The 27,637-nt window shown below is 36.0% G+C and overlaps 1 protein-coding gene across 1 annotated transcript in view; it reads right to left on the bottom strand.

Annotated features, from left to right (window-relative positions):
- The window catches only part of LOC106092506 (netrin-A-like), a 135,639-nt gene that overhangs the window by 36,346 nt on the left and 71,656 nt on the right, over positions 1 to 27,637 (bottom strand). Inside the window, exons 3-4 of the mRNA XM_013259388.2 lie at positions 5,021 to 5,170; positions 4,611 to 4,712 (exon numbers count right to left, since the gene is read on the bottom strand). Coding sequence (XP_013114842.2) covers positions 4,611 to 4,712; positions 5,021 to 5,170 — 252 coding nt within the window. The remainder of the gene's footprint in view (positions 1 to 4,610; positions 4,713 to 5,020; positions 5,171 to 27,637) is intronic.

Here is a 27,637-nt window from a genome sequence, read left to right as displayed (position 1 = left end):
AAGCAACGAAATGTTTAAATGGGACTTTACATATTCCCAAGGGAAATAAAATTCCTCAATTTTTTTTTAAAATTTCTTTTTATGGGAAATTTTTCCTATGAACATTCCACTAAGGAACAGGGCAAAATTTCATTTCTATAGAAAATTTGGTCAAAATTTCATTTTTATAGGAAATTTTATCAAAATTTCATTTCTATAGGAAATTTTATCAAAATTTCATTTATAAAGGAAACTAACCGAACTGCTGAAACTTCTTAACTCTCCAATGACTTTTTGTAGGAAATTTTTGTCAAAATTTCATTTCTTAGGAAAATTTTGTCAAAATTTAATTTCTTAAAAAAATTTTGTCAAAATTCATTTCCATAAAAAATTTTGTCAAAATTTCATTTCTTAGGAAAATTTTGTCAAAATTGTATATCCTTAGGATTTTTATACCCTTTACAGTAGGATGGAGTATACCAACTTCGCCAATCCGTTTGTAATACCTCCGAATATTGGTCTTAGACCACGTTTATATTCTTCCATCCGTCTGCTCGTTCATCCGCCCCTTCGGCCGACTGTCTGTCTGTCTTTCTGTTGAAAGCAAGCCAATTTTGGAAGGAATAAATCTAAGCGTTTGAAAATTTGCAAACCTTTTTTGGGCCATATCGGCCCATGTTTTGATAAAGCTCCAATAAAAACCAATCCTATCCGATTTGGCTGAAATTTTCACAATGATTTTTCGTACGATTTTGCTCTCAATCGGATGTAGCTCCCTTATACACAGATCTCTCGATTTTATTTCTTTATTTTATCCTCTAGGGGGCGCTTATTCTAATCCGATTTGGCTGAAACTTACAACAATGACTTTCAAAATACATATCAAATAAGGAAAATCGGTCCATAATCTGATATACAAATACAAATTTTGCTCATGAACATTCCACTAAGGAACAGGGGCAAACTTCTCACCTATCAATGAGTGCAGTCCGATTCAAGTTTAAGCTCAATGATAAGGGGCTTCCCTTTTATAGCCAAGTCCGAACGGCGTGCCGCAGTGCGTCACCTCTTTGGAGAGAAGTTTTACATGGCATATTACCTCACAAATGTTGCCAGCATTAGGAGGGGAAAGCCACCGCTGAAAATTTTTTCTGGTGGTTTCGCCAGGATTCGAATCCAGGCGTTTAGTGTCACAAGCTAACCTCTGCGCTACGGTGGCCTGATATTGCTGATATAGCTGCCAAGTAAACCGGTCTCCCGATTTTACTTCTTAAGCCACTAGAGGGCGCAATTCTTATTCGATCGGGGTGAAATTTTTCACAATGACCTCTGCTATGACCTCCATCATATGTGCTTAGTATGATCTGAATCGGTCTAAAACCTGATGTAGCTCCCATACAAAACGATCTTCCGATTTTACTACTTTGTCCTCTAGAGGGCGCTGTTCTGTGCACAATGACTTCTCCTATGGCCTTCATCATACGTTCCAAGTATGGTCTAATTTTGCTTCATTAGCCACTAGAGGGCGCAATTCTAAATCGATTTGGGTGTAATTTTTTCACAAATGCTTTTCCTACGACCTTTAACATACGTATCCAATATGTCCTGACTCGGTCTATAACCTGTCCCATATAAACCGATCTCCCAATTTTACTTCTTGCACCATAGAGGGCGCTATTTTTATACTGTTTGACTGAACTTTTGTACAATGACTTCCGCTATGTCCTCCAACATTTGTGCTTAGTATGATCTGAATCGGTTTAAAACCTGATGTAGTTCCCATACAAACGTATCTCCTGATTTTACTTCTTGAGCCACTAGAGGGCGCTATTTTGATCCGATCTGGCTGAAATTTTGTCCAATGACTTCTGCTATGACATCCAACAATCTGAATCAGTTTAAAACCCTCATATAGCTACCATGCAAGGCGATCTCCCGACTTTACTTCTTGGGACGCTAGGGGGTGCAATTCTTTCCGATTTGTCTGAAACTTTGCACAATAACTTCTGTTATGACGTCCAACATACGAGCGAAGTATGATATGAATCAGTCCCTAACCTGATATAACTCTAATGTGATAGCAATTCTTATCCATTATACATGTTTGCCTATCAAGATATACAGGGCAAAGAACTTGAGAAATGCGATCCATGGTAGAGGTTATATAAGATTCGGCCTATTTTTGTGATTTTTATACCCTCCACCATAGGTTGAGGGTATACTAATTTCGTCATTCTGTTTGTAACTCCTCGAAATATTCGCCTAAGACCCCATAAAGTATATATATTCGTGATCGTCGTGATATTTTATACCGGTCTAGCCACGTCCGTCCATCCGTCCGTCCGTCTGTCCGTCCGTCTGTCTGTCGAAAGCACGCTAACTTTCGAAGGAGTAAAGCTAGCCGCTTGAAATTTTGCACAAACACTTCTTATTACCGTAGGTCGGTTGGGATTGTAAGTGGGCTATATCGGTCCACGTTTTGATATAGCTGCCATATAAACCGATCTGGGATCTTGACTTCTTGAACCGCTAGAGGGCACAATTCTTATCCGGTTTGGCTGAAATTTTGCATGAGGTGTTTTATTATGACTTCCAATAACTGTGCTGAGTATGGTTGAAATCGGTCTATAACCTGTTATAGCTGTCATATAAACCTAGACGTCTGACTTCTTGAGCCTCTACAGGGAGTAATTCCTATCCGATTTGGCTGAAATTTTGCACGACGTGTTTTGTTACGACTTCCAACAACTGTGTAAAGAATGGTTCAAATTGGTCCATAACCTGATATAGCTGCCATATAAACAGATCTGGGGTCTTGACTTCTTGAGCTACTAGAGGACGCAAATATCCGATGGTTTAAATTGGTCCATAACCTGATATAGCTGGCATATAAACCGATCTGGGGTCTTGATTTCTTGAGCCACTTGAGGACGCAATTATTATCCGATTTGGATGAAATTTTGCACAACGTGTTTTGTTACGATTTCCAACAACTGTATAGAGAATGGTTTAAATCGGTCCATATCTTGATGAAGCTGCCATATAAACCAATCTGGGGTCTTCACTTCTTGAGCCTCTACAGGGAGTAATTCCTATCCGATTTGGCTAAAATTGCGCACGACGTGTTTTGTTACGACTTCCTACAACTCTATAGAGAATAGTTTAAATCGGTCCATAACCTCATATAGCTGCCATATAAACCGATCTGGGGTCTTGACTTCTTGAGCCACTAGAGGGCGCAATTATTATCCGAAATTATTAGCTGAAATTTTGCATGAGGTGTTTTGTTACGACTTCCTACAACTCTAAAGAGAATGGTTTAAATCGGTCCATAACCTGATATAGCTGCCATATAAACCGATCTGGGGTCTTGACTTCTTGAGCCACTAGAGGGCGCAATTATTATCCGATTTAGCTGACATTTTGCATGAGGTGATTTGTTACGACTTCCTACAACTCTATAGAGAATGGTTTAAATCGGTCCATAATCTGATATAGCTGCCATATAAACCGATCTGGGGTCTTGACTTCTTGAGCCACTAGAGGGCGCAATTATTATCCGATTTAGCTGAAATTTTGCATGAGGTGTTTTGTTACGACTTCCAACAACTCTATAGAGAATGGTTTAAATCGGTCCATAACCTGGTTTATAGCCTAATACAGCTCCCCTATAAACCGATCTCCCTATTTACTTCTTCTGCCTCTTAAGTGCGCAATTCTTACTAGATTTGGCTGACATTTTACAGAATGACGTCTACTATGGTCTCCAATATTTAATATTCTTTTATCCTTTGTTTGCCTAAAAAGAGATACCGTGGAAAGAGCTCGACAAATGCGATCCATGGTGGAGGGTATATATAATATTCGGCCCGGCCGAACTTATCACGCTTTTACTTGTTTTTTTTATCAAAATTTCATTTCATTAGAAAAAGTTTAGCAAAATTTTATTTCTTTCATATTTTTTAATATTGTCAAAATTTAATATAATTTTCTTTAGACAAAATAATAATTTCTTGTTTTTTTATTCTAGCTGACGTTTAAACATGCACCAGCTTGGGCATAATTTTGTTGCGGTGAGTAGAAAAATATTTTTAATATTTCCAATATCCTGCGTTTGCTGCAGTCTATAACGTATTTCTTTCTAACTGCCTCTTCACTTGAGATTTTGCAAGGTTCATTTACTAGGCAGTTGCTATCCTTCATTTGTACCCCAAAACCCCTCTTATGCTCTAATATAGATAAAAAACCAGACATATTTTTACAAGAAGGAAAAGCTCGCTTATGTGAACCATATGCGATTGATGCTTAAGTTAAGCTTACAAAGCTACTTGACTACAAATCACAAGAACGAAACACTTAACTTAGGAAAAAGAGTTGCAAATTATAATTAATTGAAAAAAAAAATTATAAAGTGAGTTATGGTGTCTATGTATTTTTGTTGTTTTTCCATTTATGCAGCTAAAAAAGAGTTTATAGGTGTTAAGGACCTTTTAAATGTCTGTTACCATATTTCTAGCCAGGGAAGTATTAATAACTTAGATCTGTGGTTGGTTCAGTGGCTCTGTGTGGGTGTGTTAACTGGAGTACAACAACAAAATGAAATAATAATGAAAAAAGCAACACTTACTTACCCCTCCCACCTTCCGTGCGGTAAGGTGATGCGGAGTCATGAGGATTAGGCTCAGGAGCTGTATTCTGGGTATCCAACATATTGCTGATGCGTGGAGGAATTTCTGCGCCATACAAATAAAATCAAAAAAAAGGGGGTGACAAAAGCACACAAAGGTAATGAGTTTTGTACATGAAAATGTAGTAATTAGTAGAAATTATGAATGAAATCCTGTAGCAGAAACACCCCTCATACCGCCCCCTTAAGCATCACACCACTCAATCATGGATCATTTCTTTTTGTCATTTGCATGTTTTTTTTTGTTTGAATGAATGATTTTAAGCCTACATAATTTGTTTGTGTGTGGAATGATGAGGGGGAAGGGGGTGTTCCTACCTCCTGTCTCTTGCCTTTATACTTGATAACACTCACTTATACATGGGGCAATATGTGAACGACTTTGTTGATATCCTCTGGCACAACGATTACAGGTGAGACCGGTAACACCATCCTTGCAAGGACATTGACCGGATGTGTGATTGCATGTTTTACCCGTCGATCCAATGGGATGACATTCGCAGGCTGTAATGAGAGCAAGAAAAAAAAATGAAAGGGTGGAGACATGAGATTTAATTAATTATAGTATTAAGTGATGTTATGATGTTATTTGGTTCAGGTAATAGGATTTGCACAAACAAGCAAAGGTGATGGAGGGAAAATGTGTTGCAAACCCAGACTGTGAAATCATTAGTAAAGGGGATAAAGTGGCTGTAGAAATAAATTTATTTAAAATATTCTATTCCAAGGTACGTTTGAGCAGAATGTTCTAACTTTGCTATAAATAAAAAGTTTTTAACAAATTTCCTATAAAACCAAATATTTGATTAAATTTCCCCAAAATATTGATACAATTTCCCATCAAGGAGAAATATGGACAAAATTGACCATAATTTAGACAATATTTCCCATATATGTTAGGTTAGGACTCATTAAGACGTTTCGTTTCATTGCGATACCACGGGAACATGAGAAGTAAGTTGCCTTCAAGTTCCTACCATTGAACCGTTCAGATTGCTTTTAAAAGATCAACGACTTGCGAATGTTGACATCCGCTAAGCAGACAAGTTTTCAAAGAAATGCGAACCTAAAGTGAAACACCTTCCGAATGCCAGTGCGGGACACACATGCATCAGATGTTTTATAGTCTGTTCTTTCTCGACGTCCTCACAGCTTACCTGCACGATCAGACAGTGACCTGCCATCACTTACTCAATGTCAAAGACGTCTGTTCTAGCCAGTGACAGCAAAGCGGTAGACCTCTTCAAGTCTTACTTTAATTGGCTATGACAGAAAATTTGTTCCACTAGCCGAACATAGAACACCGTTTCATTCGCTTCGATCTTCTTCGCTCATTCTAAAATCTGTGACTCCAAGTTTCCAAGTGTCTCCCATCATTTGATCCCACCATCGGGCTTTTCATCGTCTTCAAGTCTAGACTACGTTACATAATTTTGAAATGTTCACAATCCTCTTTTTGTGACCACCTATCATTCGTCGCTCCTCGGGCCTAATCTTGAAAACAACTTCAATATCTCTAGAGGCATACCTACAGATTCCAGTACTCCTGCAATGTGTAAGTAGTTCCTAGTCTCGCGAGCTCATCTGTTCTACAATTCCTTTCCATTCCTCTGTGGCCTGGAACACAGAACAGATGATGTTTGAACTGTTCAGCCATCTCATTGAGATATCTGCGACAGTCGAGGTTGGTTTTTGAATTCAGAAATATGTTTCCCAGAAATTCAATGGCTGTCTGAAAAGATATTTATGCCAGTCGTCGACATTATATCTTGGCCATTCTACCACTTCTTTAACTGCAAAGATCTCCGCTTGATATACTCTTCAGTGGTCCATGTTTCTGCGGTCTAGAACACAGAACAGATGATGTTTGAAGTGTTCAGCCATCTCGTTGGTATATCTGCGACAGTCGAGGTCGGTTTGTGAATTCAGAAATATGTTTCCCAGAGATTCAATAAGTGTCTGAGAAGCTATTTATGCCAGTCGTCGAAATTATATCTTGGCCATTCCACCACTTCTTTAACTGCAAGGATCTCCGCTTGATATACACTGCAGTGGTAGGGTTACTTTCTTGATATGACCTTTCCAAGTTCTTCAGAGTACACCCCAAAATCCTCCTGGACGTCTAGTTGGGAACCATGCGTATAGAACAGAGAACAGCAACAAACCACCTTAAAAAATAAGTGCACATGGAAGACATGCAGCGAATGGCAAGCTTACACCTTATACCAGCAAACGTTGTTGACGCTTACGACTCTGAACGACCAAAACATACTCCTTTAAATTCGCTGAGCTATTGTAAGTGTTTTAGCTGATGAGCTTAAAATGATTGCTGGCCGTATTTCACATTTTGAGCAATACTCACAAGGGCTTACATTGACCGTTACTGAATAGGAAACACACGCACATAGCTACCGTTCAAAGTTATGAGAGATGAAATTAATTTACGTGATTTGTAATGGCTGGGGTAAAGAAAAAAGTGATAGTAAGTCTGTCACTTTTGAATAGACGGAGATAGGCAGCATGTACGTCACTGATAAATGGAATTCTGATTCAAAAATTAAAAAAAAGTGCGAAAAGCAACGTAATATATCTATGCCGCTCAATCAAACTTGTCTCATTCCTCTGCTTGCTTTGGCTTCATATGTCACTCATCTGAGTGGTGCTCATTGGCAAACAACACAGGGTGTCCGTCGACCAAATTGTAAATCACATCCACTGATGCGTTGAAAATTTGAAAACTTTTCCAAATTTTGAGAAAAATTTCCCAAATAATGAAAAAAATTCCCAAATTTTGGAAAAATTTCCAATTTGATAAAAATTCCCGAATTTTTACTAAATATCCCATAAATAGCAAAGTTTGACAATATTTCCCCGAAACTGTACACCTTGTCGAAACCCAATAAAATGAACATTTTTTACAACCTTTCTCAAGTTTAAGCAAATTTTCACAAAATTTCAACAAAAATTCTCATAAACAGCAAATATTGACAAAAATTTCCGTAAATTGCAAATTCTGTCAAAAAATCCCATTAATACCAAATTTTATAAAATATCCCGAACTTTGAAAAAATTTTACATAAATAGTAAATTTCCATTTATACGAATGGGAAATGCCCCACCGTGGGGCATGTCCGCCCATGATGCCAAACGCCTGTGTTAAAATCCCGGCGTGAAAATCAGAAAATTTTTCAGCGGTGGATATCCCCTTCCTAATGCTGGCAACATTTGTGAGATATCCCGTCATGTATAAACTTCTCTACCAAGTGATGTCGCTATGCGGCACGCAGTTCGGACTCGACATCACAAAGGAGGCCCGTATCATTGAGCTTAAACTTTAATCGGACTGAACTCATTGATATGAGAGAAAAATCCCCTGTTTCTTAATGGAATGGGAACTTTAGTAGTATTTAGTACCAATTTTTGTTAAAATTTCCCAAAAATAGGCCATTGTCTCAAATTTTTCCCATAAATAGCGAGCTTTAACAGTGTTCTCGACAAACAACAAATGGCGGCAAAATTTCACATAAAAAGCAAATCTTGACAAAATTTCCCATGAATATCCAATTGTAATGAAATTACCCATAAATTTAGAATTTTGACCCAATTTTCAATTAAGAGCAAATATTTACAATACTTCCAATATATATTAAATTTTTACATTATTTCTCATAAATAGTCAATTGTGAAAAAGTTTCTCATAAATATCCAATTGTGAACAAATTTCCAATAAAGTAGCCAATCGCGACAAAATTTTCCATAAATACAGATTTTTGACAAAATTTTCCACAAACCGTAATATTGACAAAATCACCCATACAAAGAAAATGTTGATAAAATTTCCCATGAATTTCCAATTGTGACAAAATTTCTCATAAATCCAGAATTTTTACAAAATTTTCCATAAATAGCCAATTGATACAAAATTTCCCGTAAAAACTGAATTTTGACATTATTTCCCATAAACAGAAAATTAAGACAAAATTTCCCATACATAGAAAATTTTGACAAATTTCCCATTTATAGCCAATTGCAACAAATTGTGACAACATTTCCTACAGACTACAAATATTAACAAAATTTCCTATAAATCACAAATCTTGACAAAATTTACCAAGAATATCCATTTGTGACAAAATTTCCCATTAATCCAGAGTTTTTAGAAAATTTCCCACAAACAGCAAATATTGAAAAAATTTCACTTAAATAGCCAATTACAATAAAATTTCCCATAGATACAGAATATTTGGCAAAATGTCCCACAAACAACAAATAATGACAAAATTTCCCATGCATAGAAAATATTGACAAAATTTCCCATAAATATCTAATTGTGACAAAATTTCCCATAAGGGCTGAATTTTGATAAAATATCCCATAAGCCGCAGATAATGAGAAAATTTCCTATAAATAAACAATTTTTATAAAATTTTCCATAAATAAGCCATAATACAAAATTTTGAAGAAATTTCCCAACGATATAAAATTTCCCAAATTTGGAAAAAAATTTCCCAAATTTGGAAAAAATTTCCCAAATTTGTAAAAAATTTCCCTATTTTTAAAAAATTTTTAGAAAGCAAATTTTGACAATGCCTTTCATTAACTTCAAATATTGCCTAAATTTCCTTTAATTAGCATGTTTTAACTAAATTCCCCATAAAAAGCAATTTTTTGACAAAATTTCCCATAAAAGGCAAATGTTACACAAAATTTCCTATAAACAGTGAATATTGACAAAAATTCCCAAAAATAAAAAAAAAACTTTGACAAAGTTTCCCATAAGTAGTCGTTTACGACAAAATTTCCAATGAAAATTGAATTTTGAAAAATTTCCCATAAACAGCAAATATTCACAAAATTTCTCATAGTGGAAAATTTTGACCAAATTCCTCGTTAATAGCTAATTGTAACGAAATTTCCCATAAATACTCAATTATGACAAAATTTTACATTTAAAGCATATTTTGATTCGATTTCCAAATGTTTTCTATAAATCAAAGAATATTCTCCACATGACCAAGAAAAATCACTTCAAAAGGCCAATGAACTTGTTTTGTATGCTCCAACCAGCCAGCATTGAACTCTTTCAATTCTCATGTATAGTGCTGTGCATCCATGGTGGTCATAAATTTTGAACTTTTTATTTGGCTACCTAAATGAGTTGACCTCCATTAAGAGTGGAAGACCTTAAAATTATAAATAATGTACCTCCATTGCAAGGCAGAAATACATGCAAAAAAAAAACTTAAAATACAGACAACCAACTGCAATGGCTGGCCCAAAGAAAGAAATGTAAAAAGTTCACACTTTCATTGGCAATTAGCTTTAAAGCCCCCAGGCGGAACATTAATGGAATGCAACAGAGGGAAATTTTTGCAAAACAAAAACTTGCCACTGAATTTTGGACTACTGAAAACAGTAGCGTGCAGCATAAATGACAAACAATGGCCATGGAGCATCAGTGGTGCTGCAACACCAAATGGGGGGAAATAATGACTCTTACAGTCCTTTTTTCCAAGATATCAGACTGAATAAATTGCTGCTTCAATGATTCCCAGGCAGCCATTTCACTTTTATTGTTGCAGAACCAGAATTTTTTTTCTTCTCATTTGCCAAGAAAGTCACAATGCTGCAAGAAAAAAAAAAAACAACCGTTGAAAGCCAAATCAGATGTAAACAACATACCCATGGAGTGATTTTTTGCATTTTTACTTCTCCCAAAAAGCAAGAAATATTAAAGATGAAAGACATTTCATTTTTTTTTTTATCAAATATAAGAACTTGTCCATAAAATCTTATTGCCAAATGCATTTTTGTTTGATATGCAGAGACAGAATGTTGCAGATGAAGGCATCAATGGGCCACTGCATGTATGGACATTTACCAATAGTGCAACGAATGAATGAAATGGTCATTGTTTCTCAAGTGTTCTGCAACGATATCAACGGCAATTAAGATTTACATTAAGATAGTTTGGCAAAAGGGTTTCCTTTTGTAGCCATGAATGAATTAATGAATGAACTCTCGAATATGTGAACTACATTGTATGACACTGACCAAGTTAAGAGGAAAATATAGTTTTTAGAAAAAATTTAATATAAGTCTTGTCTTCAAAGTATATGTCAATCAAATGTTGTTTACGGAACATGGGAAAATTGTGTTGATGTTTTGTGTTAAGAGAAAATTGAATAGAAATTTGGCCCTAAGAAAATATTTAATGTAAATTTTGTCAAATATTTTTTTTGGAGGGAATTTCATGGAAATTTTGTCTTTAGAGAAAATTTCATGGAAATTTTGTCTTTAGAGAAATTTTCTTAGAAAATTTGTCTTTAGAGAAAATTTCATGGAAATTTTGTCTTTAGAGAAAATTTCATAGACATTTTGTCTTTAGAGAACATTTCATGGAAATTTTGTCTTTAGAGAAAATTTCATGGAAATTTTGTCTTTAGAGAAAATTTCATGGAAATTTTGTCTCTAGAGAAAATTTCATGGAAATTTTGTCTCTAGAGAAAATTTCATGGAAATTTTGTCTTTAGAGAAAATTTCATTGAAAATTTTGTCTCTAGAGAAAATTTCATGGAAATTTTGTCTCTAGAGAAAATTTCATGGAAATTTTGCCTTTAGAGAAAATTTCATGGAAATTTTGTCTTTAGAGAAAATTTCATGGAAATTTTGTCTTTAGAGAAAATTTCATGGAAATTTTGTCTTTAGAGAAAATTTCATGGAAATTTTGTCTTTAGAGAACATTTCATGGAAATTTTGTCTTTAGAGAAAATTTCATGGAAATTTTGTCTTTAGAGAAAATTTCATGGAAATTTTGTCTTAGCGAAAATTTCATGGAAATTTTGTCTTTAGAGAAAATTTAATGAAAATTTTGTCTTTAGAGAAAATTTCATGGAAGTTTTGTCTTTATCGAAAATTTCATAAAAATTTTGTCTTTAGCAAAAATTTCATGAAAATTTTGTCATTAGAGAAAATTTCATGGAAATTTTGTCTTTAGAGAAAATTTCATGGAAATTTTGTCTTTAGAGAAAATTTCATGGAAATTTTGTCTTTAGAGAAAATTTCATGGAAATTTTGTCTTTAGAGAAAATTTCCTGGAAATTTTGTCTTTAGAGAAAATTTCCTGGAAATTTTGTCTTTAGAAAAAATTTCATGAAAATTTTGTCTTTAGAGAAAATTTCATAGAAATTTTGTCTTTAGAGAAAATTTCATGGAAATTTTGTCTTTATCGAAAATTTCATAAAAATTTTGTCTTTAGCAAAAATTTCATGAAAATTTTGTCATTAGAGAAAATTTCATGGAAATTTTGTCTTTAGAGAAAATTTCATGGAAATTTTGTCTTTAGAGAAAATTTCATGGAAATTTTGTCTTTAGAGAAAATTTCATGGAAATTTTGTCTTTAGAGAAAATTTCCTGGAAATTTTGTCTTTAGAGAAAATTTCCTGGAAATTTTGTCTTTAGAGAAAATTTCCTGGAAATTTTGTCTTTAGAGAAAATTTCCTGGAAATTTTGTCTTTAGAAAAAATTTCATGAAAATTTTGTCTTTAGAGAAAATTTCATAGAAATTTTGTCTTTAGAGAACATTTCATGGAAATTTTGTCTTTAGAGAAAATTTCATGGAAATTTTGTCTTTAGAGAAAATTTCATGGAAATTTTGTCTTAGCGAAAATTTCATGGAAATTTTGTCTTTAGAGAAAATTTAATGAAAATTTTGTCTTTAGAGAAAATTTCATGGAAGTTTTGTCGTAAGAGAAAATTTCATGGAATTTTTGTCGTAAGAGAAAATTTCATGGAAATTTTGTCGTAAGAGAAAATTTTATGGAAATTTTGTCGTAAGAGAAAATTTCATGGAAATTTTGTCGTAAGAGAAAATTTCATGGAAATTTTGTCGTAAGAGAAAATTTCATGGAAATTTTGTCTTTAGAGAACATTTCATGGAAATTTTGTCTTTAGAGAAAATTTCATGGAAATTTTGTCTTTAGAGAAAATTTCATGGAAATTTTGTCTTAGCGAAAATTTCATGGAAATTTTGTCTTTAGAGAAAATTTCATGGAAATTTTGTCTTTAGAGAAAATTTCATGGAAGTTTTGTCGTAAGAGAAAATTTCATGGAATTTTTGTCGTAAGAGAAAATTTCATGGAAATTTTGTCGTAAGAGAAAATTTTATGGAAATTTTGTCGTAAGAGAAAATTTCATGGAAATTTTGTCGTAAGAGAAAATTTCATGGAAATTTTGTCGTAAGAGGAAATTTCATGGAAATTTTGTCGTAAGAGAAAATTTCATGACAATTTTGTCGTAAGAGAAACTTTCATGGAAATTTTGTCGTAAGAGAAAATTTCATGGAAATTTTGTCTTTAGAGAAAATTTTTAGCGAAAATTTCATGAAAATTTTGTCTTTAGTGAAAATTTCATGAAATTTTTGTCATTAGAGAAAATTTCATGGAAATTTTGGTTTTAGAGAAAATTTTATGGAAATTTTGTCTTTAGAGAAAATTTCATGGAAATTTTGTTTTTAGAGAAAATTTCATGGAAATTTTGTCTTTAGAGAAAATTTCATGGAAATTTTGTCTTTAGAGAAAATTTCATGGAAATTTTGACTTTAGAGAACATTTCATGGAAATTTTGTCTTTAGAGAACATTTCATGGAAATTTTGTCTTTAGAGAAAATTTCATGGAAATTTTGTCTTTAGAGAAAACTTCATGGAAATTTTGTCTTTAGCGAAAATATCATGAAAATTTTGTCTTTAGCGAAAATTTCATGGAAATTTTTCTTCAGAGAAAATTTCATAGAAATTTTGTCTTTAGAGAAAATTTCATGGAAATTTTGTCTTTAGAGAAAATTTCATAGAAATTTTGTCTTTAGAGAAAATTTCATAGAAATTTTGTCTTTAGAGAAAATGTCATGGAAGTTTTGTCGTAAGAGAAAACTTCATGAAAATTTTGTCTTTAGAGAAAATATCACCAAAATTTTGTCTTTAGAGAAAATGTCATGGAAATTTTGTCTTTAGAGAAAATTTCATGGAAATTTTGTTTTTAGAGAAAATTTCACAGAAATTTTGTCTTAAGAGAAAATTTCACAGAAATGTTGCCTTTAGAGAAAATTTTCATGAAATATCATTTATTTAATTTTTTTATTGTCGCGATCTACATGTCCCTGGTGAACGTCTGGACGTGACCCAGATACTTCTGGACTTGACCCAGATCCTTATATCAACATTTGATTCTAACTGCTGTCGTATACCTTTTAATTTTAATTCCCACATAATCCCTCTCGAACTACACGTCCTATTGAAGGGTATTTAGTGAATGGGCCGTCCCAGACACTCCCAAATGTGTATACCAGATTCGAAGTCAACCCCAAAGAACTTTCATTTGATTCCCATTTTATGACGTTGGACATTCATGCCCGTTTTGTGAATTTTAAGGTTGGGGAGGCCCCGTAGACATCGTGGACCAAATTCTTATAAGGGATGTGTACTCAACTTTCAAATACCTTTCATTTGATGCCTTTATTGTCCCAATCGATAAATATGTCCTGTTGAAGGGTTATGGGTGGGAATGCCCCTCAGTCACCAAGGAATAAATTTTTATGTTAAATTCTTACTTTACTTTTAAATAGCTTTCATTCGATATCCATATTGCCCAAATTGGTAAACATGCCCTTCTGGGGCGTTTTGGAGGGGTGGGAAGGCGCCTCAAATACCAAGGAATACATTTTTATGTCAGATTTGTACTCTACTCTTAAATAACTCTCATTTGATACCCATATTGCCTAAAGCAGTAAATGTGTCCTGTTGGGTGGTGTTTTTGGGGGTGAGGAACCCTCCGACACTTAAGTTGACCTTTTTATGCCAAGTGCGTACTCTACTCTTAAATACCTTTCATTTGATACCCATATTGTCCCAATTGGTAAACATGTCCGTTCGTATGGGTTTTGGGATCGGGCGTCCCCCCAGTTTATTTCACCCCAAAATTTTATACCAATTTCATGTTTTTTGGGCACCATAAGGTGTCATACAAAATTTCACTTAAATCGATGTACCCATCTCCGAGCTCTGACGTTTTCGAAAAGAGGAGTATGGGAGAGCGTCCTCCCTCCCTTGAGATATCAAAAAATGAAGCACCCCCGGGGGCTCAAACTCTACCACCTGGGAAAATTTCATGAAAATCAGTTCGGCAGTTTTTAGACTATACGGAGCAGACAAACAAACTTACAAACAAACAAAGCGCAAACCAACAAACAACAATTTCATTTTTATATAATGGATAGACTAGCTGAGCCCGGCCCGCTCCGCTGCGCCCGATAATGCTACGTTGGAGAGCAGTATTCTAAATTCAGTTGAAAATCTATTCCAATTTTCCTGTGGATTTTTCTACTCTCAAATGCCTCTTATTTAAACCCCATACTGCAATGGTCGGTAGAAGTTCTGTTTGGGGGTGTGGTGGACCTCCAGAGACTTGGTCCTAAAAGTGAAAGTCAATCTCGTGCTCTACTCCCAAAGACCTTTCATTTAAGATCCATATTGCCATGGTCGGTAAATAGGATTTAAGGGGTTTTTTGGGGGTGGAGTGACCCATGACACACTAAGCCTCACAATTTGATATGAGATTCTTTTTCTACTCTTAAATACCTTTAATTTGGTACCCGTATAGTAGTTATTGGTCTATAATTCCATTTGGCGGATTTTGTGGGTGGATGGCCGTCCTGGGCACCACACCCTAGATTTTGATACCAAATTTTTGTTTTTAGGTTACTGTATGTGTGCAAACAAAATTTCGCTTAAATCGCCCTACCAATGACCGAGATCTAATGGTTTACAAAATTAGGATATGGGGAAGCCCCCTCCCTTTAAATATCAACAAATTTAATACCCTATTTTCATCACGGGTCCATAATGCACCATCTGTGAAAATTTCAAGAAAATCTGTTCAGTTTGTCTTGTATGTCCAATTGAGACCACTCTGTCCTTTCTCTGTTCGCGTTGACGTTTCCAAATTCGCGCCATCTACTGGCTGTTTTCAATTGGAGCGACTGAATTTAATTGAATCCAATTGACGACAGCCAGTAGATGGCGCTAATTGAAATGTTAGTGGTACTCGCTTGGAGTGGCTTAACGCCTATAACATTGATAATCTTGTGATAGTTGTCTATAAATGACTACCTATTAAATAGTCATCATTGGGTATAGTCTTTTTATACCCATCACCATAGGATGAGAGTATACTAAATTGGTCATTTCGTTTGTTACACCTCGAAATATTCGTCTGAGACCCCTTAAAATAAATATATTCTTGATCGCCTCGACTTTCTGAGTCGATTTAGCCATGTCCGTCCGTCTGTCGAAATCACGATAGCGGTCGAAAGCGTAAAGCTAACCGCTTAAAATTTTGCACAGATACTTAATGTTGATGGTGGTCTTTGGGGATTGCAAATGGGCCATATAGGTTCATATTTAGATATAGATCCCATATAAACCGATCTCCCGATTTGACTTCTTGAGCCCCTGGAAACTGCAATTTTTTTCCGATTTGGCTAAAATTTGGCATGCGGAGTTTGGATGCAACTTCCAACAACTTTGACAAGTACGGTCCAAATCGGTCTATAACCTGATTTAGCTTCCATATAAATCGATCTCCCGATTTTACTTCTTGAGCCCTTACAACCTGCAATTTTTGTCCGATTTAGCTGAAATTTTGCTCATGATGTTCTGTTAGACTTCCGCCAAATGTGCCTAATACATTCCGAATCGGTCTATAACCGAATCAGTCTATAGCCGAATCGATCTATAACCGAATCGGTCTATAACCGAATCGGTCTATAACCGAATCGGTCTATAACCGAATCGGTCTATAACCGAATCGGTCTATAACCGAATCGGTCTATAACCGTATCGGTTATAACCGAATCGGTCTATAACCGAATCGGTTATAACCTAACCGGTCTATAACCGAATCGGTCTATAGCCGAGTCGGCCTATAACCGAATCGGCCTATAACCGAATCGGTCTATAACCGAATCGGTCTGTAACCGAATCGGTCTATAACCGAATCGGTTATAACCGAACCGGTCTATAACCGAATCGGTCTATAGCCGAATCGGCCTATAACCGAATCGGTCTATAGCCTGACATAGCTCGCATATAAACCGATCTCCCGATTTGACTTCTTGAGCCCTTTCAAACCGCAATTTTTGTCCGATTTGGCTAAAATTTTGCATGCGGTATTCCATTACGACTTCCTACAACTGTATCAGGTACGGTTCAAATCAGTCTACAACCTGACACAATAGCTCCCATATAAACCGATCTCCCGATTTGACTTCTTGAGTCCTTACAAGCAACAATTTTTGTCCGATTTGGCTGAAATTTTGCATGCGGTGTTCTGTTACGACTTCCAATAACTGTGCCAAATACGGTTTCCTCTCAGGATAACAGTATGCGAAAAGGTAGGTTAGGAGGTAGTGTCTAGAAAAGTTTTTGGTAATACCAGTAGCTAATTTTTTTTTAATTGAATTTTTTTTTTCCACTGAACGGCTAGTTAATAGTTGTCTGTCTACCCTCATCATGATGTAAATGAAGAAGTCTGGTAGAGATGATTTTAACATTTTTTGGATGAGCTGCAAAATGTTCCTTCAACATATGTCAGAAGCATATGTGTTCCACCAGACTTAGGAGTTGGAGAAGGTTAATAAAAGCAAAAATAAGCTACTGGTATTCGGTTCTCCCCTCGTTACCACCATTCCAACTTGTGAACTTTTGTTCGGAGGGGAAATGAAACCTAAAGTGTTGGGCAGAAGAAAAACTTCAAATTTATGGCAAATCACGCTTTTTGTTCCAGACTCAAACCATTGAGCTGGCTCCCCCTCTCCTATATCCATAGTCCATACGCTTGTTGCCTGCTCTTTGATGGTGCTGTATGGTAATTTAAGCTGCCAACCATTCACAAACCCCCAACAAAGTCATGTATATTCATACTCATCTTGTACATCCTTCTTAGCACAATCCTCCCGCTTCTTAGAGATGGCAGGGTGAAGTTATCTATGAGTAGAAGAATATCACTGCGTCCGTCCATCCCAGATTGGTTTGCTTTGGTTTTTGGTGGCCATTGTATGGCTGGCTGGCTGGCTAGCAGCTTCACCATCATGCATCATGTTGGCGTTGTTGGAAACTTATGAATGATTTACGATATTTTGTAGTAAACATTTGGTTGGTGTTATTGTTGACCCAACACCACCACCACCACCAGCAACAAACCTGACAAAAATTGTAAATGAATCTGCACTGTCATTGCCTTTTCAAAAATATTACACGCTCCAAAGGAAATAAAAAAAAGAGAAGAAACACAGTCTATGGTGATGGTCATCCAGACGAGGCTTCTCAATTTCCTTTTCGTATTTAGAATCTCCAAAATGTTGCATGGCTGTGTGTATATTGGCCCATTCAAATGTTAGCAATGACCGGAAAATTATGATTATTTATTATTATCATCTTTAGCTTGGCCATATAGTTGTTGGTGTTTAATTCTAATATTCCTTCCTTTGCAGACTATCGCTTTCTACTGTAGCGAATATGGCCTTTGAGTTTGTCATTATTTGGTTTTTTTTTTGGCACTTTGTTGCCTTGGGGGGGTATATTCTTTAGATGTGCCCTGTCCCGAGTGGCTTATCAGATTTTAATAAAATAAATATGAGAACCACGATGACATTGTCGCTATTTAATATTATTGATATTGTAATTTTGTCTTTCTCCTTTTTTGCGTAATAAAATATTGTGGTTGAGGGTGTATAAGCAAAAAATTTTCTAGAATATGGCATTTCATTTGTCATAGAGGAAAATTTATTATGATTTTTTTTTTTTGAGAAAAAGAAATATTAGAACTCTCAAAAAGAGTTGTGGTGGGGGTTTAGTTGAATGCATTTTAATACTGTGCTTTGAGGCGTCTTATCATGCGAATAAGGAAAGAGTTTGCCTGTTACCGATGGATCAAGGGTTCTGATTGATTTTAGCTAGGAAACAAACCGGCCTTGTCCCAAGAACGGGTTTCGAACTAGTAAAAAAATCCTGTGATGAATTTTCACAAAAATTTTCTCTAAAAACCTTTTGAGTTCCATCCTTACCTGCTGGCGCACAGCTTGAGCCCAATCCAACCAGGTGAACCACCCACACAGAGGTTGTCAGGTTTTGTATTGACGCCTTTCTCTGATCTTGAAAGGGGGATATCAGGAATATCTTCCTTCTAAGTTCATTGTTGTGCCTGGTCAGATTTCACCAATATTTTAGAGGACGCAACAATTCGAGTTAATTGAACCTTGATCCCTGAAGGCAGTTTGTATCAATCCCGATACCAGCCTCCATCATCATAAACTGGAGGTGGCCTAGGTAATTCCGCCAGGACATCGGAATATACAGATGACATTCCTTCGACTATCGCAATCCAATTTCTTTTAGGTATGCAGCCCCGTTCTTCTCCCTTGTTTACAACTACCACCAACAAGCTCTCCTTAGCGACATTAGCATAGGTTCTTGAACCCATTTAACTAATGTCCGCCTAAGTTCTTTTGGGGATGGGATGCCCTCTATGTGTGACCTTCATCCTTATGGCTGATTGCTGTGTTGTTTCCGAATCGAGACGTGTAGCTTTTGGGGTAGCCTGTGCAGCGAATCTCCGAGCCCTTTTCGTTGAGAGTTTTAGGATCATTCGCACCAAGCCTCTCAATAAACCTGAGGGCAATGTACTTTTTGTTATTAGTAGCCCTCAAAGGGCGTATTGGTTTGCTTGCGAAGGCCCAAAGGCAAATAGATTCGGCCTTATCCTTAAGACTCGAACCGTTAAAAACCCCTGCTGACCACTCGTCTGTCGGCTAATGTAGCATCCAGCAGCTGCTCCACCAGTTGAGGTTGCAATTGTGGCCTCCAGGGGCTCAGTATGTTAAATCGGGAGATCCGGTATATGGGAGCTATATCAGGTTATAGACCGATTTCAAACGTACTTGGCACAGTTATTGGACGTTATAACAGAACACTATGTGCAAAATTTCAGCCCAATCGAATAACAATTGCGACTTCTAGGGCCTAAATATGTCAATTTGGGAGATCGGTTTATATGGGAGCTATACCTAAATCTAAACCGACATGAGCCATTTACAATCCCCAACGACCTACATCAATATTAAGTATCTGTGCAAAATTTTATGGGTCTAAAACCCATAAAAGTTTAGTTATTACCCGATCGTGGAAACTGGAAAAAGTGAGTTTTTTTAGCCTCTCGATATCCGAGCCAAATATGGTTCAGATCGGACTATATGTAGATATAGCTGCCATATAGACCGATTTAGGGTCTTAAGCCCAAAAAGCCGCAATTATCCGATTTCGCAGAAATTTGGGTCGGTGAATTGTGTTAAGACCCTCAACATCCTTGTTTTATTTGACCTAGATCGGACCAGATGTGCATATGGCTGTCATAAAGACCGATCTCTGAACTTAAGGTCTTTTGCCAATAAAAGACGCATTTATTGTCCGATTTCGCTGAAATTTGGTAAAGCGACGTGTATAAGCCTCCTCGATAATCCTGTTCTATATGGCCTGGGCCAAGTTGATAAAAGATGTCGAAGGTCTTAACGCAACTCACTCGCAAATTTCAGCGAAATCGGACAAAAATTGCGTCTTTTATGGGCCTAAGACTTTAAGTCAAGAAATCGGTCTGGACCGATCAGGGCGTCCGCAAGAAAGATATCGAGTGGCCTAACACAACTAACTGTCCTAAGTTTCAGCGAATTCCGACAATAAATGCGTCTTTTATGGGCCCGAAACCTTAAACCGAGAGATCCGTCTATATGACAGCTATATCTAAATCTGGACCCGTATATGGGGGCAATATCAAGATAAAGTCCGATATAGCCCATCTTCGAACTTAACCTGCCTAAGGACAAAAAATGGAACCTGTGGAAAGTTTCAGCTCAATATCTCTATTTTTAAAGACTGTTGCGGACATACAGACGGACGGATATGCGTAGATGAGCTTAGATTTTTACGACGATAAAGTGACGAAAATGGATATTTCGATGTGTTGCAAGCTGAATGACAAAATTAATATGCCCCCATCCATCGGTGGGGGGTATAAAGATATTGATTTTTTAACTTAATACATGTGGGACCCATCATATGATATATGCAAAAATACTGCACCCTCTTTACTTTGCCTGGTTTAACTCTCCGGCATTCATTCATTAAGTGTATAGTGTGGCCACACATTTAATTATTTTGACTCTTTTTACTTCAAAGTTTAAGTAAGTGCGTTGCCAAAGTTGTATTTAACCGATGCCAAAATATTAAACCGGCTACGTCATTGTCCATAGCCGCAGCTTAAACTACTGACTGATCTTCATGCCAGAGAACACCAAGTAGAGCCACGAGTATCACACCACTACACACCCGCACACTCTTTCTCTGGCATACTCTTTCTCTCGCACTCTCACCACTACTACTCCCACCTATGGCTTGGCATTCACACATATAACGGATGCTAAGTAAGAAACAACAACAATTTGCTGTGTTTCTGCTTTTATTGAAAATTAATTCCTCATTTTCATGGATTTTTCTTTTCGGGAAATTAATTTTCATATATATCTTGCACATCTCTGGAAAAATATTTTTCAATTCATGTTAATTTCATTAAAATTCATTTAGCCGTTTGGACGTTATATGTACCACAAACTCGCCTTTATAAAACCCACCTACCGCATATGACCTGTAGTTGTAAAATTTTTTGTATAGTTGTGCAGCGTCGCAAAACGTATACAAACAACAAAAATGGAAATGCCTTGCACGCCAAAGCCGAGTCTTAAGAAATTGGCTGACCTACATTACAGGTAGGACCACGCACATCACACCCCCAACTCCCTTCTCACCTAAATACTCTAATACTCTTTCTCTCGCACCATTTGTTTCTCTTACTCTCACCACTAATACTCCCATCTATGGCTTTGTCTTCACACGCACAACGAATGTTTTAGGAAAAAAAAACAGTAATAATTCGCTGCGTTTATGCTTCTTCTTTTCTTTATTGAAAATTAATTCCCTATTTTCATGGCTTTTCTTTCAGGAAAGTAAATTTTTATATATATTCGTCGCTTCTCTGGGAAAATATTTTCGATTGTTACCAATTTTATTAAAATTTATTTAGCCGTTATATGTATCACAAACTCGCCTTTATAAAATCCCACCTATGGGAGTATTAGGGAGTATTCTTTTACTCGCACCATTTGTTTCTGTTACTCTCACCGCTAATACTCCCATCTATAATGTAAAATAAAATAAAACAAAACAAAATAAAATAAAATAAAGTGAAACGAAATGAAATGAAATGAAATGAAATGGAATGGGATGGAATGGAATGGAATGAAATGAAATGAAGTGAAATGAAACGAAATGAAATGAAGTGAAGTGAACATGAAAATGAAATGAAGTGAAATGAAATGAAAGAAATGAAATGAAGTGAAAATAAAACAAATAAAATGAATAAAAAAATAAATATGTAAATAAAGACACATAAACCTGTTTTCTATTTCAATTAAGTGTTATTGTTCTATTTGAGGTTTGTGCAATTTTAGGTTTGGAACCAAATTTTAGCAGTCGCAAACTATTACCTCCATTCCACCCCTAAAGGTCCATTACTTTGCAATTTTTCCACAATGTATACAAATATAGCATTCTTCCAAAAATCAGCAGCACAGTCAAATTAAACCACAATTTTTAAATATTTATATCTCCTTCTAATCTACTGCTATTTGTCATCCAGATGTAACAAAGAAATACAAAATTTGCCAAAAAATGAATGTTCCTTATTCATTTAGTAATTACATATGATATATGCATATCATTTTTCTTGTGTGTTCTTTTCCTTATATGGGCCCAAATGTAAATTACACAATTTTTGCATATCACAATCATCTAATCCTTTGTTTCCTTTTTTTGTTTCTTTTTCCATTGTTGGGCCGGCAGCAGGTCACAATCATTCATTTAAATTCATTTCATTTTATACAACCAAATGAGAATAAATTCGTAGATGGCAATGTTGGAGTTTTTGTCTTCCTTCCCAGTTGTTTTTCGGGGAATGGCATAAAGCTATTATATTTCCTGTGACATGTGCATGCATTTATAAAAGAGATTAGCTTCATTTTGTGTGTTTTATAAAGTCTCATGATTTCCTATGTAAAAAAATTTTAATGTATATGACAATGGATTTCTCATAGTGAAGCTAATAATGCTTAGCATAGGAATACAGGCAGCTGGGACTCAAAGGAGCATATAAAAAATTTTAAATAAAAAACGGACATATAATTTTACAATTAAATAGTAAAGTATTTTTATTACAGTTTTTAATGCTGAGTACTACTAATGTTGTCATTTATATTAAAAAAAAACATTTTACAATCACTTTTTTAAGTCACCATTACTCTCGTATTGTTTTTTCATTATGTTTTTTTTTTTGTTTTAAATTTTGCATTCGATTTATGTCTTCTGGCTCATATATTAAATTTCCCCCACATGTTTTAGTAAATCTCTTCACTCTGTTTTGTGGCTTAAATACACATTTACAAAAAAGCCCTGATTTTTCCGGTGTTTATGTCATTTCATGTTGTAGTCGTGCCCGTCTTCTTTGGTCGTGCAAATGACAGGAAATGAAAATGAATACCAAAAACCCATTGGGGATAATTTGTAACCAGAGTTAAAATTACATGCATCTCATTACAGGAGATGACAAAAAACTCAAAAGATAACAGAAAAACTCAAAAGCTCTTTTGAGTTGACATGGTAGTTAATGTAAAAATTTTGCAAAATAAATAAAACTCAGTTTCTGTAAAGTACATTTTGAAATAAAAATTTTGAATTTATGACGTCATTTGTCATAGAAAATTTCTCAATATCTTGGAATCGCGTTTGCTTGTTATTTCTGACTGGTTGAGAATATAATAAAAACACAACCAAGTATTGTTGAAAAAACGTCTACTATGAGACGAGGGTGGTATAGTTATAAAAGTAAGTTTATGATGCCTACAGCAAAGACAATTCCACTAAATCTGCCCTTCATTAACTAGTAGGCTACCTAGTAGACTTTCTTGCTGTCAAGGAATATACATTGATAAAATTTTTTGTCATTGAGGGTGCCTTTGCATTATGCAAAACAGGAGTCTGTCATAAAGGAGCTACATTGATAGAAAAAACGAGTAAAAAACGGCCGGGCCAAATCTTCAGATCCAACTACCATGGTTGCTACTAAAATTAAAAAGCTATCTGCTTATAGACCGATTTGGACCGTACATGGCAAAGTTGTTAAAAGTCATAACAAAACAAAGTTGTTGGAAGTCAAAACAGAATATCACATGTAAAATTTTAGCCAAATTGGAAAAAATTTCGGCTTCCAGGTGCTCAAGAAGTCATATCGGGAGATCGGTTTATATGGGAGCTATATCAGGTTTTTGACCTATATATACCGAACTTGTCACAGTTGTTGGAAATCATAACAGAACACCACATGATAAATTTCAGCCAAATCGGATGAAAATTGACGCTCCCAGGGGCTCAAGAAGTCAAATTTAGGCATTGGATTATATGGGAGCTATACCAGGTTCATTACCGATTTGGACTGTACTTCCCGCAGTATTTGGAAGTCATAATAGAACATCACTTGCCAAATTTCAGCCAAATCGGTTGAAAATTGAGGCTTCCAGGGGCTCAATAAGTCAAATCGGGAGGGGGGTTTTTTTTTGATCGTACTTGGCACAGTTGTTGGAAGTCAAAACAGAACACTATTTGCAAAATTTCAGACAAATCTGACAAAAAATGCGGCTTCTAGGGGCTCAAGAAGTCAAATCGGGAGATCGGTTCATATGGGAGTTAAATCAGGTTCTTGAACGATTTAAACCGTATTCGGCACAGTTGTTGGAAGACATAACAGAACACTATGTGCAAAATTTCCGCCAAATCAAATAAAAATTGAGGCTTCCAGGTTCTCAAGAAGTCAAATCGTGAGATCGGTTTATATGGGAGATATATCAGGGTATATACCGATTTAGACCGCACTTGGCACTTGGCGAAATTTGAGCCAAATCGGACAAAATTTGCGGCTTCCAGGGGCTCAAGAAGTCAAATCGGGAGATCGGTTCATATGGGAGTTAAATCAGGTTCTTGAACGATTTAAACCGTAATTGGCATAGTTGTTGAAAGTCATAACAGAACACTATGTGCAAAATTTCAGCCTAATCGGACAAAAATTGCAGCTTCCAGGGGCTCAATAAGTCAAATCGGGATATCGGTTTATATGGGAGCTATATCCAAATCTGGACCGATATGGCTCATTTGCAATCCCCAACGACCTGCATCAATATTAAGTATCTGTGCAAAATTTCAAGCGGCTAGCTTTACGCGTTCGACCATTATTGTGATTTCGACAGACGGACGAACATGGCCCGATCGACTCAGAACTCCTAGGCGATCAAGAATATGCATTCTTTATGGGGTCTTAGATAAATATTTCGTGGTGCTACAAACGGAATTACTAGATTAGTGTACCCCCATCCTATGATGGTGGGTATAAAATGTCACAGTTTGGTGCGGTTTATGGGCTGGTGGCATCATTGGACCGTACTTCTTCAAAGATGAAGCGAATGTTGAGCGCTATCGTGAGATGGTATCCAACTTTTTTTTTGCCCAAAATGCAAGAGCTCTACTTGCATGACGTGTAATTTCAACAAGACAAGGTGCCAAACAAGGTGCCGCGTGCCACACAACACGCGTAACAATGGACTTATTGAGAGGCGACTTCGGTGAACATTTTATTTCACGTTCGGGACCGGTCAGTTGGCCGCCTAGATCAACCCATTCAATGCCTTTAAACAACTTTTTGTGGGACTATGTTAGAGTCTATACAGACAAGCCCACTTTAATTGACGCATTGGAAGTCAACATTGAAGCATTTATTCGTGAGATACCGGCCGAAATGTTGGAAAGAGTATGCCAAATTGGACTAAACGGATGGACCATTTGAGTCGCAGTCACGGTCAACATTTGCATGAAATAATCTTCGAATACTAAATAATATGGACTTTTTTTCTTTTTTTTTAAAGTTTTCCTATAGCTTTTAAAAAATTATCCTTGGGCTGATAAACTGCGAATTCATTACCCAGTTTTGTTAAAATTTAGTTCAGTAAGTTGTGTTTGGACCCTTGAAGTCAGCTTCGTGTATGCTCCAAATGGGACCATATTTGGATATGGCCCCATATAGACCGATTTCTCTATTGAAGGTTTTTCACTCATAAATAGCACACTCATATTTGGCATATTGAGGTGCATTAAACCCCTTTACATCCTTCCCATCATATTTGGGTATAGCTGCCATTGACCGATCATCCGATTTTCTGCCTTAAAGCTTTATACAACTCTGTTATAATACCATTTTGCTGAAACTTGGAACGGTGAGTTGTGTTAGACCCCTTTGAAGCTTGTTTTGAATTTGGACCAGACCGGTCTATTTTTCGATATAGCTGCAATGTCTTCATAGATGGTGCATTTTTCACCGCTGGTTATCCACAGTTTGGCCCAGCCAATCTAAATGCCTTTTTAAATATTCTGTTAAATTTTATATTAAAACACTTTTCCTAATTTTTTGTGCAATTTTTTTGTAATTATTTTATCACACCGCTCCTCTTAAACAATAATAAATTCGTGTTTATAACAAAAACACAAATCATGTCGTTTTGTCCATTTTTGCAACAATTTTTACACTGATAACAATCTCTAACATGTCGATTTGGCAACTTGGACCAACTTTGCGGTTGAGCATACATGCATGCAAGCTAGCTTTGCATCAAACTACGATTTTTGAATCGTAGTTGATTCTAATTTGGTGTTGGTGGTGATTTCCTTCTAGTCGTCTGCTCTTATGTCTTAAAATGTTGCAACAACATTTGCTTAACAAATGCCACAAATTCACAATGTTTTGTTGCAACGACAGCAGCAGCATTTGTCTATTTCAGTACTAAACGAAAAAAAAAAAAATTATTCTCAATGTCTTTTGACGTCCGACCACTATGGGTCTTAGAAGCACAATCAGAATAAAGTGATACAAGTTGCACCAAGAGGAGAAGGGAGTAGATTGTGCTTGTTGCCTTAGCACACATAGAAGTACAATGTAAATCTTTTAAATTATTACACTTTTCCTTGTTTGGTTTAGTTTAATGTTTGTTTTCGGCTCTTTTTATATATGCAAGCGCGCTGCATTAAAACGGGCGTCGCACCAAACGACAAACAAGCTAAGATCATCTAATATGTTTAAGTCGCGTCTAGTCAAAAGTAATATATTTTAGATTTTAACAAATGTTCTTGCATGTTGTCATTTTCATTTTCCTGTGGTTATTGGCATGGGATGCTGAGAAGGCCTTGAAGGGGCACCAGCCAATGTATGGAAAATTTGTTCACGCGTTAAAAAAAAATGTTAAAATTTCTCAATTTATGTTTCATTACAAAATTTTGTAAAATTTTGTTTCTATAGCATACTAGCTGAACAGGGCCCATTCCGCTGCGCCTTCTCTGGTCAGTCTTGTTTGAAGGTGCTGGTACGGCCCTTCAGATATTCCGCCCCCCAATATGGATATCATATTGGTGCTCTTCTCCCAAATACCCTTCATTTGAGTCTGATATTGCTATGGTCGGTAAATATGTCCGGTATTGAGGTATTTTTGTTTTTATTGATCTATATTTCCATTTGGCGGGCTTTGAAGGTGGGGCGGCCCCCCAGATATCCCACCCTAAATTAGAATACCAAATTTCTGTTTTTGAGTTATCGCAAACAAACCAACGTTCGTGAGGTGAGGCGGATCCAGATTCGTGTTCTAGTCTAAAATATCTTTCATTTGAGACCCATATTGTCATTTTTGGTCGATATATCCAATTGGCGGCCTTTGGAAGGGGTTTG

This window comes from Stomoxys calcitrans, chromosome 4 (assembly GCF_963082655.1).
Source record: "Stomoxys calcitrans chromosome 4, idStoCalc2.1, whole genome shotgun sequence".
Classification (NCBI taxonomy): domain Eukaryota; kingdom Metazoa; phylum Arthropoda; class Insecta; order Diptera; family Muscidae; genus Stomoxys; species Stomoxys calcitrans.
Note: the sequence above shows the minus strand (reverse complement) of the source record. Positions and strands in the feature narration are given on the sequence as shown.